The 15,459-nt window shown below is 34.1% G+C and overlaps 1 protein-coding gene across 1 annotated transcript in view; it reads left to right on the top strand.

Moving 5' to 3' along the window:
- The window catches only part of ODAD2 (outer dynein arm docking complex subunit 2), a 217,122-nt gene that overhangs the window by 41,424 nt on the left and 160,239 nt on the right, over positions 1-15,459 (top strand). The window contains exons 9-10 of the mRNA XM_069086371.1: positions 1,918-2,034; positions 4,841-4,988. Coding sequence (XP_068942472.1) covers positions 1,918-2,034; positions 4,841-4,988 — 265 coding nt within the window. The remainder of the gene's footprint in view (positions 1-1,917; positions 2,035-4,840; positions 4,989-15,459) is intronic.

The raw sequence follows: 15,459 nt of genomic DNA, 5'->3' as shown, positions 1-15,459 counted from the left end.
ACTACTACTACTACTACTACTACTACTACTACTACTACTACTACTACGACTACTACTACTACTACTACTACTGCTACTACTACTGCTACTGCTACTGCTTCTGCTAACTGCTGCTGCTGCTGCTACTGCTGCTGCTGCTGCTGCTATTGCTACTACTACTATTACTATTCCTCTCTCATGGGAAGGGGCTTATCAAATATCTCAAAAATTCACCATCTTTAAAGCTCATTAAATTGATCAGAAACTTCTCCCTTCTCACCTCTTCCAATCCCCAATCTATCTCCCTTACATTCAGTTTACAAAGTTCTTCATTGTAGGTTTCCTTTAAATAACAGTTTATTCCAATCTAGGACATTTAAGCTCTGATTCAATATTTCAAAATATACATCTTTATTGAATAGAACAAGTGACACCTGTAGGCAGTAAGGACTTTGCTATGCTGTGGCAGCTTAAGCACTTATGGATATAGTTTATTAATTCTATATTAACTGAAGCATGAGGTTTTTATGGTATTCTTATATATAAGAGCACATATAACCACTATGGTCATGAAAACTTTTTTAAATCTCATTAAATGTGCAGGTTTTATCATTGTTTAAAAAGTTCCAGTGTTTTCAGAGAGGAACTTGGAGGGCAGAGACTGGAAAGGATTGATACCTCTTTTTTTTTTCAGTTCAAGACAATTACATCAGTATCTGAAACACGTGTGCAATCTTTATGTTGAATGTGAATACAACTTCTCCAAGTTAGTAATTGAGATTCCCAGAGCAGTCATAGAAAACCAGAAGTACCTTCAGACCTTGAAACTTTAATAACAAAGTAGAGTGTCTTCCTTTAGAGGAAACAAACTTCAACCATAACTTTCTACCCCTTTTTCCTGCAAAATTAATATTTTTAATATACAGATGTTACCATCTCACCCCTACTAAAAATTATTCAACTTGGCCTTTAAAGACACCCAAATCTCTAAGTAGGTAGCTGATCTACCCTTTTAATCTTATACTGTTCTCCAGGTATTTATCATTCCATTCATACTACCCAGGTAGTTCCTTCTAGTACATGATATTCTATCTGATGCTTCTACAAAAGTAGTCCCCTATACCTGGAATGCATTACTTCTTGACTTCTACCCTGTAGAATCCCAGTTTCCTTCAAAGCATAGTTTAGATGCTACCATTTACATGACACCTATTTTTTTTTTGGAGGGGGAAAGGTAGGGCAATTGGGGTTAAGTTACTTGCCCAAGGTCACACAGCTAGTAAGTGTTAAGTGTCTGAGACTGGATTTGAACTCAGGTCCTGCTGACTCCAGGGCAAATGCTCTACTTAACTGTGCCACCTTGCCACCCCATGACACCTATCTTGATCTTGATTCCACCCCCAGTTCTCTCCTTGAAATTATATTTGATTACTTGTCTACATATTTTATCTGCTTAATACAATGCAATCTATTTCAGGCAGAGTCTGTTTTTTTTTTTTGCCTTTCCTTGGTGTGTAGCAGATTGCTTTTTACATATTAGACACTTATTTTAATAAGTATTTATTGCTTTGAATGTAATGTTCTAGACCTTTTACTTCCTCACTTATTCTTTCTTTCCTATACGACGCCTTAGATTGCTAGGCATTGGTTGGTCTTACAGGTAGCATCCAGAGCTTTAAAATGTGGTTGTTTTATAAGATTCTAGGACCTACCATTTTAAAGCCATTTTTCACTAATATAGCAATCAACAAGCATTACTAAGCACATAGGCTTTGGGGACACTAAACATTTGACTCGTTTTGTTATCATTGAACACTTAACAGTTATGTAGCAGAAAGTCTTGTGTAATAGAAAGTTATGTAGTAGAAAGTAATTTGCTGTGCAAATTCATCATATGACCATTTGCATGAAGTAACATAATAAAATTAATGATTTTAGGAAAAAAGAGTCAGCAAAAGAAAGCCAAGATGAGAAGTCTATTCTATCAACTACAGACAAGCCAAAATCAGTGTCTCCTTCAACCTCAGCTGGAAAAACACAATCTTCTTCAAGACGGTACACTTCTTTTCTCTTACTTTCATTTTCATGTTGTATACTAGTTTTTCTTCATTCCCACAAAAGTAAGACCTCATTAGTTTTAACCCATTGCTTCAGAATTTATTATAATTCAGAAAAAAGTTGGGCCAAAATTTGTCTTTTGGTAACTTTGCAAATGTACTCTGTAATCTTTATAACTTTTCAGTTGATTACCATGATTTTTCACCATTAGTAGGTGGGGAAAATATCAGAAATGTAAAATTGAAGAGGCTTATAGTGTTGGAAACTTGAGGCTGTTTGTCCAAGTCTTTAGGTTAGCCATTTAAATAATACAATGAGGTCTTGATTAGTAGGAATAATGAATCTCATGAAGTGTTTGCATTATTTGAATTTACACTGTATATTTCCATTGGGCTGGAATTAATGACTGAAATTTGCATACTTATAGCTTTAAATAGTGTGAATTTGAATACATGCAACCACTTCATGGGAATAATTGTTTGGATTAATGAGGACCTAACTGTATGTTTTATTTTTTAAATGTGAATCTAGTGAATTATGGGACCTCAGTAAGTAAGTAATTTGAGTAAGTCATCTATCAGAGTGGTGGCCTTAACTCTAAATGAATTTTAATTCTCTAATCTTACTAAAATCTGAGTTAATTTATGGCTTGTTCAATGTCTTTTTCTAAAAATGTAATTTAAATTTACTATTTCTTTCAATAGTTTGGGTATTAGGTATTTTTGTAAATATGCATCAATTTCATTAATTTTTGCTGGCATTATTTGGGGAAGATTATTTCTCATAGTTTATTTACTCTTTATTAATAAGTTACAAGTTCTATTTCATTTTTTATATTGGCAGTTTGACTTTTTTCTATTTTTCTTCAGTCAGATTAGCTAATGTAATTTTATTTAAAGAAAATATCTTTTGTTTCTGTAATTTGTTCTTTGAACTGCCAATTCATTGTGAAATTTTCATGATCACTTAGTATATGTTCAGTTTTTGTAATGGTGGTATATACAGCTTAGAAATATGCGTATTCTTTCCTCTTTTAATAATCACTAGAGAGCTAAAAATCTAACTTTTCTAATTCTATTCAAATATTTTTATGAGTCTTTTAAAAATATTTTTATTTAAAAATTTGAGTTCCAAATTCTATTTTTCCTTCCCTTCCTCCCCTCTTCCCTCTCTGAGACAGTAAGCAATCAGATATAGGTTATACATATACAATTATGTAAAATATTTATGAGTCCTTTTAAAAATTTCATTGAGTTCCCCAAGTATTAAAATTTTTGTGGTCTGCTTCTCCTTGTAATTTAATTTAATTTTCCTTCAAATACTTAGGTCCTATGCCATTTTGGTACACATGCACAAACACACAATATGTATTGTATTTTATAGTATATGTAGCTTCCCTAATTATCTATTTTAACTATCAGTTTTTACTGTTGCTCTGTCTGTAATCATGATTGCTACCTCTGCTTTTTAAATTTTGCTTGAAGTATAATAAGCTCTGATCCAGACTCTCATTTTAATTTTGTGTGAATCTTTATATTTCAAGTATATTACTTATAAATGGCATATTGTTGATTCTGCTTTTTATTCCATTCTACCACCCTCTTCTATTTTATGGATGAGTTCATTCCATTAAGATTCACTCTTAAGGTGGTTAATCATGCATTTCTGTCCCTCATATCTTCTTATACTTTTTTCCTCTTTACTTCTGGCCTCCCCCTTCTTTTTTTTGAAGAGAAAGATAGAAAGAGAAGGAATCAGATTAATATTTGTAATCAAAGTGATGTATTCAGTCTCCCCCTTCTCTCTTCTCTCAGTCCTAAGCCCCATCTTTGGTTCTTATACTTTCTGTCTTTTAAACTAACTTTTATTTTTAACTTTCCAAAATTGATTTTCCTTGCTTGTGATTATCTCTTCCCTTACACTATGCTTGTTATTTATACTCCCTCTCCATTTCCCCATCCATTTTACCTCATCACTGAGTTTAAAGTGTTTTTATACCAAACTCTCTCTCTCTCTCTCTCTCTCTCTCTCTCTCTCTCTCTCTCTCTCTCTCTCTCTCTCTCTCTCTCATCTTCAGTTTATCTTGTTTAGAAAAGAATATGGTCATGAAATGCTTGCTGCCCCCCATCCTTTTCTCCAAATTTGTATATTATTCTTCTTGTATACTCAATTTATATAAAATAGCAAGTTTCTTCTCTTCTTTCTCATTTATTCTTCAGTGCATTTATTCTTTTTCCTTGTGCCTTGTGAAGACATAACGGAGTTACCACTCTTTTAACTTTACCTGGATAGTTATAATGTTAGTCCAAACAAAAATATTTCTTTAGTCATTATTTCTAATGTATGATTGTGACTATCCCTCTGACCCTAGTCACTGCTGGACTCATAATCCTCTGTACTTCTTGTATCATCTGCTATTCCAGTTTAATTAGCTCAGTGATGATGTGAATCGTGTAAATATTGATTGTTTTTTGTTTTTATTAGGGAGACTATATCACCCTGAGGCCATGGTTTAATGTCACACTCATTTCCCAAAGTTATTTTCATTCATATTGCTCTGGGCAAGTCAACAGAAATCTAATTATAAGATAGGTATCCTGTGGATATAACTATGTCCACTCATCTATCAAAGTCTGTATCTAAGAATGTCATGAACCCTAGCCTAGAAAGTTGAGTTTAAAGGTAGCATTCTGCTACAATGCCCATAACTGTTCAGACCTTATTTTGCAACTTATTTTTGTTAGTGTCTTAAAGCTTATGTGTATCTACATGTTTTGATGTATCTGTTCTGTTTCATTCTTAGTAAGAGTTCTATCAAGATAGAGGACCTGATTAGCGAAAGTTCCTCAGAGAGTGAGGAGGATGAAGAACAGCCTGATCATCGTCAAGAAGGACAAACAGATTTACCCTCTGAATATTGGCAAATTCAGAAATTAGTCAAATATTTAAAGGTAAGAAGAAAAAGTCAGTCATTCTTTGATGGTAATGGTAAAGTCATTGGGAAAAGCAGATGTGAAGTAAATCTAATTTCTGAAATTTCCTGGTTTTGGGAATGTATAGGTTCATTATAGATTTTATTATTTAAATTTATACAATTTTCAACAAAATGACTTATTCATATGTAGAAATAGCTCTTAACCTTGAAGAAAGTAGAATTTATCTCTATAAATGTGCTGCTGGAAGTATCTCTATCTTTTCTCTCCTAGCGATGTTCCCCAATCTCAACTGTGTGGCAGTGAGATGAGACTCACTAATTCCAAAATTAGGTCTCCACCATTTCAATTCTTTGTATCTTGCATCGGCTATAAAAGGAATGTCATGGATGTTGCCTAGGCTTTCCTTCTTCCTCTTATGGGAAGAAGTTATATGTAACTTCCTTCAAAGTTATTCTCTGAAATTATATATGTATACACACACACATACTGCTTGCATACTCTATATACATACTAAGCTATATTATACAATATAATATTATACTATACAATATTATAAATAGAACTGTTTAAGTTCTTGGAACTTCACTGCATTATTTAAACCTAGTTCCGGGTTATAAAATGTGCAGGTTGTGCAAAAGTCTTAATGTAGTTTTAAGCTTTAACAACTTCAGAAAGATAAATGCTACAAACTCATAGAAAGCAACAATTGAATGGTTAAATACTTAAATTTTTAAAATTTTATGATTCTTGTTAAAATTCAACTTAGACACTGTTGTGCTATGCATTGCTTTAGATAACTTTTGAACTGTGTAAAAACTTTTGTCATCTGTTATTCAGTGACTAAAAGGATTGCATTTGTAATCTTAGCCTTAAGATCTTCCAAAGCATGAGGTTTTGATGCAGACTCAACTGTTTTGACATGATTCCACAAGAAAAACTCTAATAGAGGTAGATCAGATGACTGAGCAGGTTAGTCAAGAAGAATCTCTCTAATGATTCACTGTTCTGCGAAACTATTATCCAGAAACTGTCATACATGTAATACATATTGACAGGATACCCCATCTTATTAAAATTTTACTTTTTAAAGTTCACAGAACTAAATAAGCATACAAGAAATACAAATAATTAAACTTTCAACTTATTTTTTGTAAGTTGGCAGCATTTATACTTCTAAAGTTATTAAAGTTTAAAAATAACCTAAGATTTTTGGGATACCATGTATATAATTAATAGAGATTATCAATAAGTGGTACCCCCCAATTCTCTCATCATCTGGTTTCTATCACTGTCACTATCCTCAGCAGAAATATTTATATCCTGGGTCCAAAGACATTTTCCTTTAATATGTACTTTCATTATTTTCTAAGTATTGTTCTGGGGACAAACTGGTTCTGAGTACCTGCCTAAGGATGCAGAGTTTTTTCCCTAGCAGGTTGGCTATTCCATGTTGACCCATGAAACAGGAAGGGGCATTGGAGGGAAGATGGGGGACAAAAATAAGAGTACTAAGAATCACACTGCTATTAGAATTTTAATTTAATTTTTGATAGTCTAAATATGAGATTTTTGGCCAATGATAAATGAACAATTGTACGAGTGGAGGAACTGAATCCTGTCATTATTGGATTTTTTCATTTCAAATTAAACTAGAAGACAAAGAAGTTGTTTATTCGTCTAAATGAAGAGGATGGTCCACAGATTTAACTAAAAACATCAAATAAAGGAGCTGCTGGATTTGCTTTATTTGTGTACCTACAGGTAACAAGAAACATAATTTTATGGGATACTTAGTCATCTTGTCCTTCAGTGCTTATAAGTGCAAACAAAAATATGACCCATGAAGGTAATTACATATCAACAACAGAGGATGAAATAGAGAAATTTTATAAAGAACTTGACAAGATCTCCCAAATTAAGTCAGTATATGCCTTGATAATCAGTGACTTCAATACAAAGATAAAATCAAGGGAATCTAGTGAAAAAATATGAAAAATATAGTTTTGAATCAAATTAAAGAGGCCAAAGGTATATAGACTATTCAGAAACTGCATACCTGTATACCATGAATATTTTCTTTAAGATGAGTTGGAAAGCATTGGACATAACAAACCTAGAATTACATCACAAAAATATCAACTATATACTTAAACATCAGGTATGATTGGTTACAAACATTGAAGTCATTTCAGAACCTGCTGTCTGTTTGCACTCAGACTGCTAGCTACTTGGAACAAAAGCCAAGATCAGAAGCACATTGAAAAGAAAAAGCTGAGAAGATATTGTGTCTTCTCCAGTCAACAAGAAGTTGATTACTCTGAAAAATAGAGAATGCATCAAAGCAAAGACATTGACTCTTATCATTACTGTTTCTAAGAGAAACAAATTGATCCTAAATAGACAAGACAACAGAGTCCAGAAGATCCTAGAAAATATCTCAACTAACAAACTCTTGTCCTTGCTACCAATAAAAGAGACGTAGCCAACAGCAACCTTGATTTAGAGTACAATCTCATTTGCAAAACATCATGGAGGATAGTGGATTATGAGCAATATTGACTGACAAGAGTGAAAAGCAGTAGAGATTCCCATTAATGCAGATTATACCAAGAGTTTTGGCAGATGAAACTGGAAGGACAACAGAGAGATGCAAAACTGAACAGATTTGCCAGGGTTTTTATTTCACTCTGTTCTCACCATCAACAACAATGGAACCACCTTTGTATTCTTGGGACCATAGTATTTGAAACACCCCATGTGGAAGTAGAAATTAAACTTAAAAAGGTGAAATTAGGAAGAGCAGTGGATATTATGCCAGCCTTGGAGTTAGAAGGACCTGAGCCTCAGAAACTTCCTAGTTATGTGATCTTGGGCAAGACTCTTACTGTTGTTTGCCTCAGTTTCTCATCTGTAAAATGAACTGGAGAAGGAAATATCAAAGCACTCTAGTATCTTTGCCAAGAAAACTCCCAATGGGATCATGGAGAGTTGGATACAATTAATTGACTAAGCAATAACAAAACTTGACTTTACCTAGCACACAGAAAGAATCCATATAGGAGGCAACACAGTTTTGAAGGCATGAAGGCACTGATTTTTAAAAGCAGATTTTATTCATATCTTTTGTTTTCATATGACCTTTATTCTCTCCTGTATCTCTCTCTTCCCTTCTAGAAAGCCATTGTCATAACATAGGGATGATTTTTTTTAATTTAGGAGAAGGTACCAAATGAATGGAAAAAGCATGGATGAAATTATCGCCAAAATAAAATCACAAGGAGACATCAGTAACTACCAGTGTACATGTCTGCTTTCTCGTATCCACAAAACCTTTAGGAGCCAGGAGTTAAACCAGAGGACAATCAGAATTAGAACTTGAATGGACCTGAAAGGTCATTTGGTCTGGAAGTGTCAAACTTGTAGAACAATCTCTACTCTCCTCAACCAGATTAAAATGTAATTAAAATCTTAACAAAATAAGCAAAAATATAATGCAAAATGGTTGATATTAATTTGTGGTTTTTTAAGTCAAAGTGTGACCTGCAGGGATCCATTTCTATTTGAGTTGGACACTGCTGCTCTAGTCTAACAGCCTTATTTTTAGAGATGAGAAAACTGACCCAGAAAAGTTATTTCTGTGGTCACATCTAATACAGAATCTTACATAGTACAAGTGGCTTCCCTAAGGCTATTTAAGAATAGGTACCAGAGCTAACATTCAAATGCTTACCTTTTAACTCTTCTCACATTTCTTTTTTCCTTTTCCTACTTTCATATGGATACATACATTTGTAATACTTGTGTCACATGCTCTTGCAAGGATACAAATAGCATGGTACTCTTTGGAAGATATCTCACTTTTTTGTCATGTTGATCCATCCTTGGTACACTTCCATCTTTGACTGCCTTGGCACATATGCCAAAGAGTGAGGTCTCTGGACTGAAGGATATGAAGATTTCCAATTTCCCAGTTACATTATACGCCTAGGAGGGAATATAAATAACTCCTTAATATCCATGTGGTTCCTCCTTCAACTTTAGGGAGTTTTATTTTGGACAAAAAGTTATTTGTTCAGGGGCAGTGAGGTGGCACAGTGAATAGAGCTCTGAGGTTAGTTCAAATCCGGTCTCAAACACTTGATGTGTAACTAGCTATGTGACCTTGGGCAAGTCACTTAACTCCAATTGCCTTGCCTTCCCCCCTCCAAAAAATGAATAAATAAAAGTTATTTGTTCAGTCATAATCATTCTGAGCCACATCATACATACCTTAAGGACCGATGAGTTGTTTTGACATGTTTCTTCCAGTGAGATGACCTACATTTGAGGATTTTTGTCTACAGTTCTCTGTAGATGAAATTTCAAATGGCCATCTTCTATCATAGGAAAAAGTGTTTAGGTTTGTGGGGAAGCTGATTTTAGGATGGGGTGTTGTAACTTTTAGTCTCATATAAGTTTTGATACAATTTCTTTGTTCTTTATTTGTTGTTTTCATTAGAAAAGTTTTGTGAAATCCTGATGTATTGATCTAATGATTTTTTTATGGTTTAAAGATTGTTTTCCCCTATATCTGTAGTTCTGATGTATAAGTATAATGTGCATTAGTGATTAAAATTTTGAATTTCTATTTGTGAGAATCCTGTAAATCCCCTCTGTTATTTCAGGATGCTGTTTTTGATAATTCTTCAAAGTTCTTTAACCGATCTCTTGAAATATAGAATTGAGGCTTTTTAAAATGTCAGCATTCCCTGGCATACCCGTATTCTATAATCTGATTTTCTTGATCAGTTTTCCAGGTCAGCATTTATTTTTTTCTATGAATTAACTTTAGATTTCTTTTTAAATTTAGATGTATTATGAGTTTTTCATTGTGTTCTCTTTACTAATTCTGTGTTTTGCTGATTTCAGAGACTGTCTTAGTTCTTCAAAATTTATTTCCATTTTCACAGTATATTTATAATCTCATCCTGAGGTTATTTTGATTGCATTCAAATCTATGCTTTCTTTGGGATATCATTCCATAATCTCTTGAAATTTCTTGAGTTTCTGGTGATATTTCAGTATGTAATTCTGCTAGAGTTTTTTCTATCATTGAAAGAATTTTTTAAAAAATCCATAATTGAGGGTTTTTTTCCAATGGTCTTAGACATGAGTTTTACGAAATTATTAAAGTTTCTCTCTCTCTCTCTCTCTCTCTCTCTCTCTCTCTCTCTCTCTCTCTCATTTTTGCTTTTTGGAGGGCAATTGGGGTTAAGTGACTTTCCCAAAGTCACATGGCTGCTAAGTGTGTCAAGTGTCTGAAGCCGAATTTGAACTCAGGTCCTCCTGACTCCAGGGCTGGTACTTTATTCATTGTGCCACCTAGCTGCCCCTAAAGTTTTGTTTTTCTTAAAGATTTTTTTGATAGGGTTAAAAATATGTTGGACATTTTTGTGGCCTATGGCTCAGAAGACTTAACTTATTTGTATCTATTCAAATACTCTACCATCTTTTTGCAATTTTATTATTTTTTCAGTTAATAAGTAATTGTTTTTTCTTACTCCCACTTCCCTCTCCATTTAACAATAACAATAAAAAAAGTAAAGAAAAAGAAAACTCTTGCAACAAATATACATAGCTAAGTAAAGTAAATTCTTGCATTGGCGATGTCAAAAAATGTATATCTCATTCTGCATTTTGAATCTTATCAACTGTCTGTTAGGAGTTTGGCATCATATTTTAGCTTTTTAAAAAAAATTTTAGGATTATAGTTTACCAATGAATTGATCAGAGTCCATAAGTCTTTCAAAGTTGTGTCCTTATAATATTGTTATAGTATAAAATATTATTCTGTTTCTGATCACTTTATTCTAATCAGTTCATATACTGTTTCACATTCCCTCTGAAAGCATTCATTTTGTCATTTCTCATGGAGCTATGACTCCTTTTCCTCTTTTTTTTTTTGACTGGGGGTATAGACCGAGGTGTGGCATCACTTGTGGTATCACTATCACTATACTATAATTTTAAAAATTCCCATGGGCAAGAATTTTTCATATAGCTAGAAAAAGGAAATAACACCTATAAACAATTTTAAGTGTTAAGGGTTTGGTGGTGTCTAAGATTTCCCACTCAACAAGTTTTTGTTTGAAGCTAATTGAGAGGTAGCTTCCCATGGAGTATGGGCATGCCTATTCATAATTTGTTGAGAGAAGATGAGGAGTTTCTAATGATTGACTGATTTGTATCCAGGAAGATCGGCTTTTGTCAGAGGAGTCACTTTTCTCATTCTTTCTTTTTTCAAATTACAATTTTATTTTCAGTTGAATGTATTTATTCCCCTCTTTTCCACTCCTTCCCATTGATAAAAGGAGAAAACTGAGAAATATTCATAGTAAATCAGATATTCCTACATTGACCATGGCCAGTATGTATGTCTGAGTCTGAACCCTGAGACCATAACCTCATATCGAGAGGTAGGTAGCATGCTTTTATTATCTATTCTCTGGACTCATGGTTAGTCATTGGGTTGATAGGGATTGTCAAATCTTTTCCAAGTTATTTATGTTTCCAATGTTGTGGTTAATGTATAAATAATTTTCTTGGTTCCACATACTTCCGTTTTTATCAGTGTGTATAATCTGTTCCCACACTTCTTTGAACTATTCTTTTCATCATTTCTTATAGCATCACTTTTTTCACTGATTTATGAAAGTGAGCTGAAACAATAGCTCCCATTATCTTCTGGATTCCAGTTAGCTTTTCTTCTGGTGAGCAACAGATTAGGGAGATTTCTTCTCCTTTTTTCTGCACAGAGAAGGTAATATCTATCTAGGAATAGAAGCAAATGGGAATCATACATGTTTATCCACAGCTTTCTAAACCAAAGAAATGGCAGCATCTGGGGTATTGATAGAATCCCTTCAAAAGTACATGGCAAAGTTACATTTGATTGCATATTGCTGAAAAGAAGAGATCCTCAGAGTGAACTTCTGAAATTCAAGAGATGGTAGCAGCCAGAGCACTGAGAAATTTCCTGCAAAAGCACATGGAAGAAATAGGATACACACATAAGTACTCATGCTCATGCTCTCTCTCTCTCTCTCTGTCTCTTTTACCCTTCTTTCTTTTTTTATTTCTTTGAACATTTATAGATACTTTACACAGAAGCACAAAAGAATATTTAAAGATATACTCTGGGATGGAAAAGCTAATGTTTCCACTTATCTATCATAAAGATGATAGAAAAATAAATACAATGCAGGTTTCAATTTATGGTATCAATAACAATATTGTTATTAACAATATATAATATAGATATTAAATTTACGATTGTAAAATTAATATTAACATAATATTAACAATATAATGATAACAATAAAACAACAAGGTTATTCCATCAAGGGTGCAGAGTAAGCTGACACAGGGAAATGTGATGAATGAAAAACCCAAGAGACAGAGTTTCTGGGTAATTAATAATCAGTTTATTAATTAGGCTAGTAATAATCAGTAAATTGATGGTCAGTGGTTTCTATCATTAACCAAAACCCCCTAATGGATGCACTTTTTGGAAGGAAATTCCCCTGAGTAGAGAAATCAACCTTGACTGGTAGACATTTAAATGAGGAGGTAGCTTAAACGTCTTTAGTTGAGAACTAGACTTGATCATGAGACTCAGCTGCCTCCAGAAATCCATCTCCACCCAAATCACTCTGGTTTTTTTTTCTACTTCATGAGCGGGTGTAAAGCCACACACGAGCAGCTTTCCAGAGGACTGCTGCTGTGAACAGCTTTTAAGGTTCTGATTACATGGTATAGTGAACACTATTTATTCAATAACAAAATCAGAGCAAAACATTCACAGAGAATCAGGGTACAGCATTTACAATGTTAGAACTTATCACAGAAATCAAAATACAGCATTCACAATGACTTATCACTAAAATGGCCACATAGTTTCCACCAAAGTGGTCACAATAGTTTTCAATAAAGTATAATCATTTAGTAACTCAATCATTCAATCATACTTAAGGAGGCTTGCCTCCTTTAGGGTCACAAAACTGACAATAGTCAGTTTTCCACTCATAGGGCACACTAAGTTGCAAATAAGTCACTATTCAGTCATAAGTCACTATTTAATCATCAGTCACTACTCAGTCATTAGTCACTACTCAATACCCTCTCAAGGGGTAGTAGAAAATACACAGGCCATCCACCCCTTGGTCACAAGTAAATCACAATCTTCTCAGTCAGTACACAATATCCAAGTAAAGTCTTCTTTCAGCTTGATTCAAGGCTGGCTCTTAGTTTCCATGGTTCCTCTTCCATGGTCCCAGCTCCAACTGTCACCTGGGTTCAAAGGCAGGCAGCTCTCAGTTTCTTGTCCAGCTCTTGTCCAGTTCTTCATCCAGTTCCCATTCCATATTGAAGTTCACAGTGTCCAGTCCACCTCAAGTCCTTAATAGTTCCTGTTTCTGGGAAGACAAATCTTGACAGAGCCAGAATAATATTCATGCACATTGCTGGCACCATCACCTATTCACTGTCTCCCTGTGAAATCAACTCAGATCCACCAACAAGGTCTGAGAAATCAACATAAATCATCAAGATAGAAATCAACACAGACCCACAAACAAGGTCCATGAGGTCAGCACAAATCATCAGTAAAGTCCTAGGACCTCTGAAACCCTCCTCCAGGACTTCTGTATACATACAACCAGAAAATCCTCTTTCAGGGCTTCCAGTAAGGTCCCAGGGCTTCTGTACAAAGTATCATAAACAAACATCAGCACAGACAGAGCAGACAGAGTGCCAGGATACTACAAGTTTTCTCCTCCTGCACTATGCCACCACAAGAGTCATCTTCTCAGTTCCTGCTGTCTCTAGCCCTGGGGCTCTCCTTATATAGTCATTAGTTCTTCCCCAGGAGTTCACAAGTTGTGGAGTTCACTGTTCTGTTTCTTAACAGATTGAAGCAAGGTATTAATTCAATAGCTGAAACAAGATGTGAACTACTTCTGTGCTTGCCATTACAGCTGGGTCACCCTAAACTCCAGAGGAAGGGTACAAGGGCATGGGCTCATTGTTTTGGGGCAAGAATTCACCTACATTAGATTGTGTTTGCACTATAAATAGGAGTTAGGTCTCCAAGTTGTTTGGGGTCCTGTTTAAGATCAAGGAACATGTTCCTGGGGATTAAGACAATCTCCTCTATCAGCTATGTCCTTCAGAGACCGGCTGCCTTACCTACAGGGACATGTCACTGAATAAGGAAATAAAAAGTCTGTGTTCTAATTAATAATTGGTTATTAATGTAATAGAATATAATTTCTCTCTGGAAAAACTCCCTTAGCTATGTTTGATTTTAGGCATGAGTCATATTTGGCAGCCAATCATGTAGAAAAATTCTCCATTATTCATAACCATGCTCAGAATTAACCAGGTGGGAAAATTTCATATTCAGAAAGGAAATAGCACAATGGGGCACTAAGTCAAAAGGATCTTACCTCTGCCTATGCAAAATTTTCCTTTCAACTTTTCCCAGGGACAGACATCTATCTATAACAATTCTCAGACTTCACTCCCTTTGGGAAGCATGCAATTCTCCTTGAATGAAATAAAAACTTAGAGGAATATCAAATTACAATCCCATGAGATTTTACCTCAAATAGCAAAACTGCACTAATCACAGTTTAGGGCTAGGCTGTTATTTTCTTTTTTTCATGTTGTAACAATAGTTAACAATGAGCAAATATAAAGATAATTCATTTATCCTTCATTTATAAATTAGGAATATCACATTCTGATGATATAACACTGAATACATGATAGTTCACTCAGGGCCTCAGAAAAATTCTGGCCACTTAATTCTCAAATTTTTATTGCCTGTTAATCCCTAAAACAAAATTGAAGTCTTTCAATCTTTTTGTCTATTGGTGCTGAGTTGGCTTAAAGGTGTGACTTCAGTATACATACTATTTATTAACACATACAATTTCACAATTCTCATAAGTGATAGCCAGATAATTTACCCATTTTAGAACAAAATATACTCCATTAAATATTTACCAGTTTTCAAACATTTTGACCATGTCCTTTTTTAACAGCGCAGTTCATAATCTAACAGCATCCAGATTAAAAGAAAAACTAGTTTTCTCAAAGCATTTCTCATACAATGGTTTCCTAAATTTCACAATATAAGAAAAAATTTTAGAAACACAATAACATACACAATATCATGTATTTAAAGCATGAAATAAACTCACAGTGAGTCAAATGACATCAGTTTGGGTGAATTATTTTAGAAATATATTTAGAAAATTATTCATTTTATCACATTTGGCATTCTGTACTGATTGCATTCAAGACCAATATACTTAAGATTTTTTAACTTTTATATAGTGCTCACCATGAGCCAGGCACTGTACTAAGTACTTTATAATTATGTCATCTGATCCTCACAACAATCCTGAGAGGTGGATTCTATTGTTATCCCCTTTACAGACTA

Source organism: Petaurus breviceps, unplaced genomic scaffold, assembly GCF_028583685.1.
Source record: "Petaurus breviceps papuanus isolate PSGF00001 unplaced genomic scaffold, PetGlider_PUasm1.0 178, whole genome shotgun sequence".
Lineage (NCBI taxonomy): Eukaryota > Metazoa > Chordata > Mammalia > Diprotodontia > Petauridae > Petaurus > Petaurus breviceps.
This window is presented reverse-complemented; position numbering and strand designations above follow the sequence as displayed.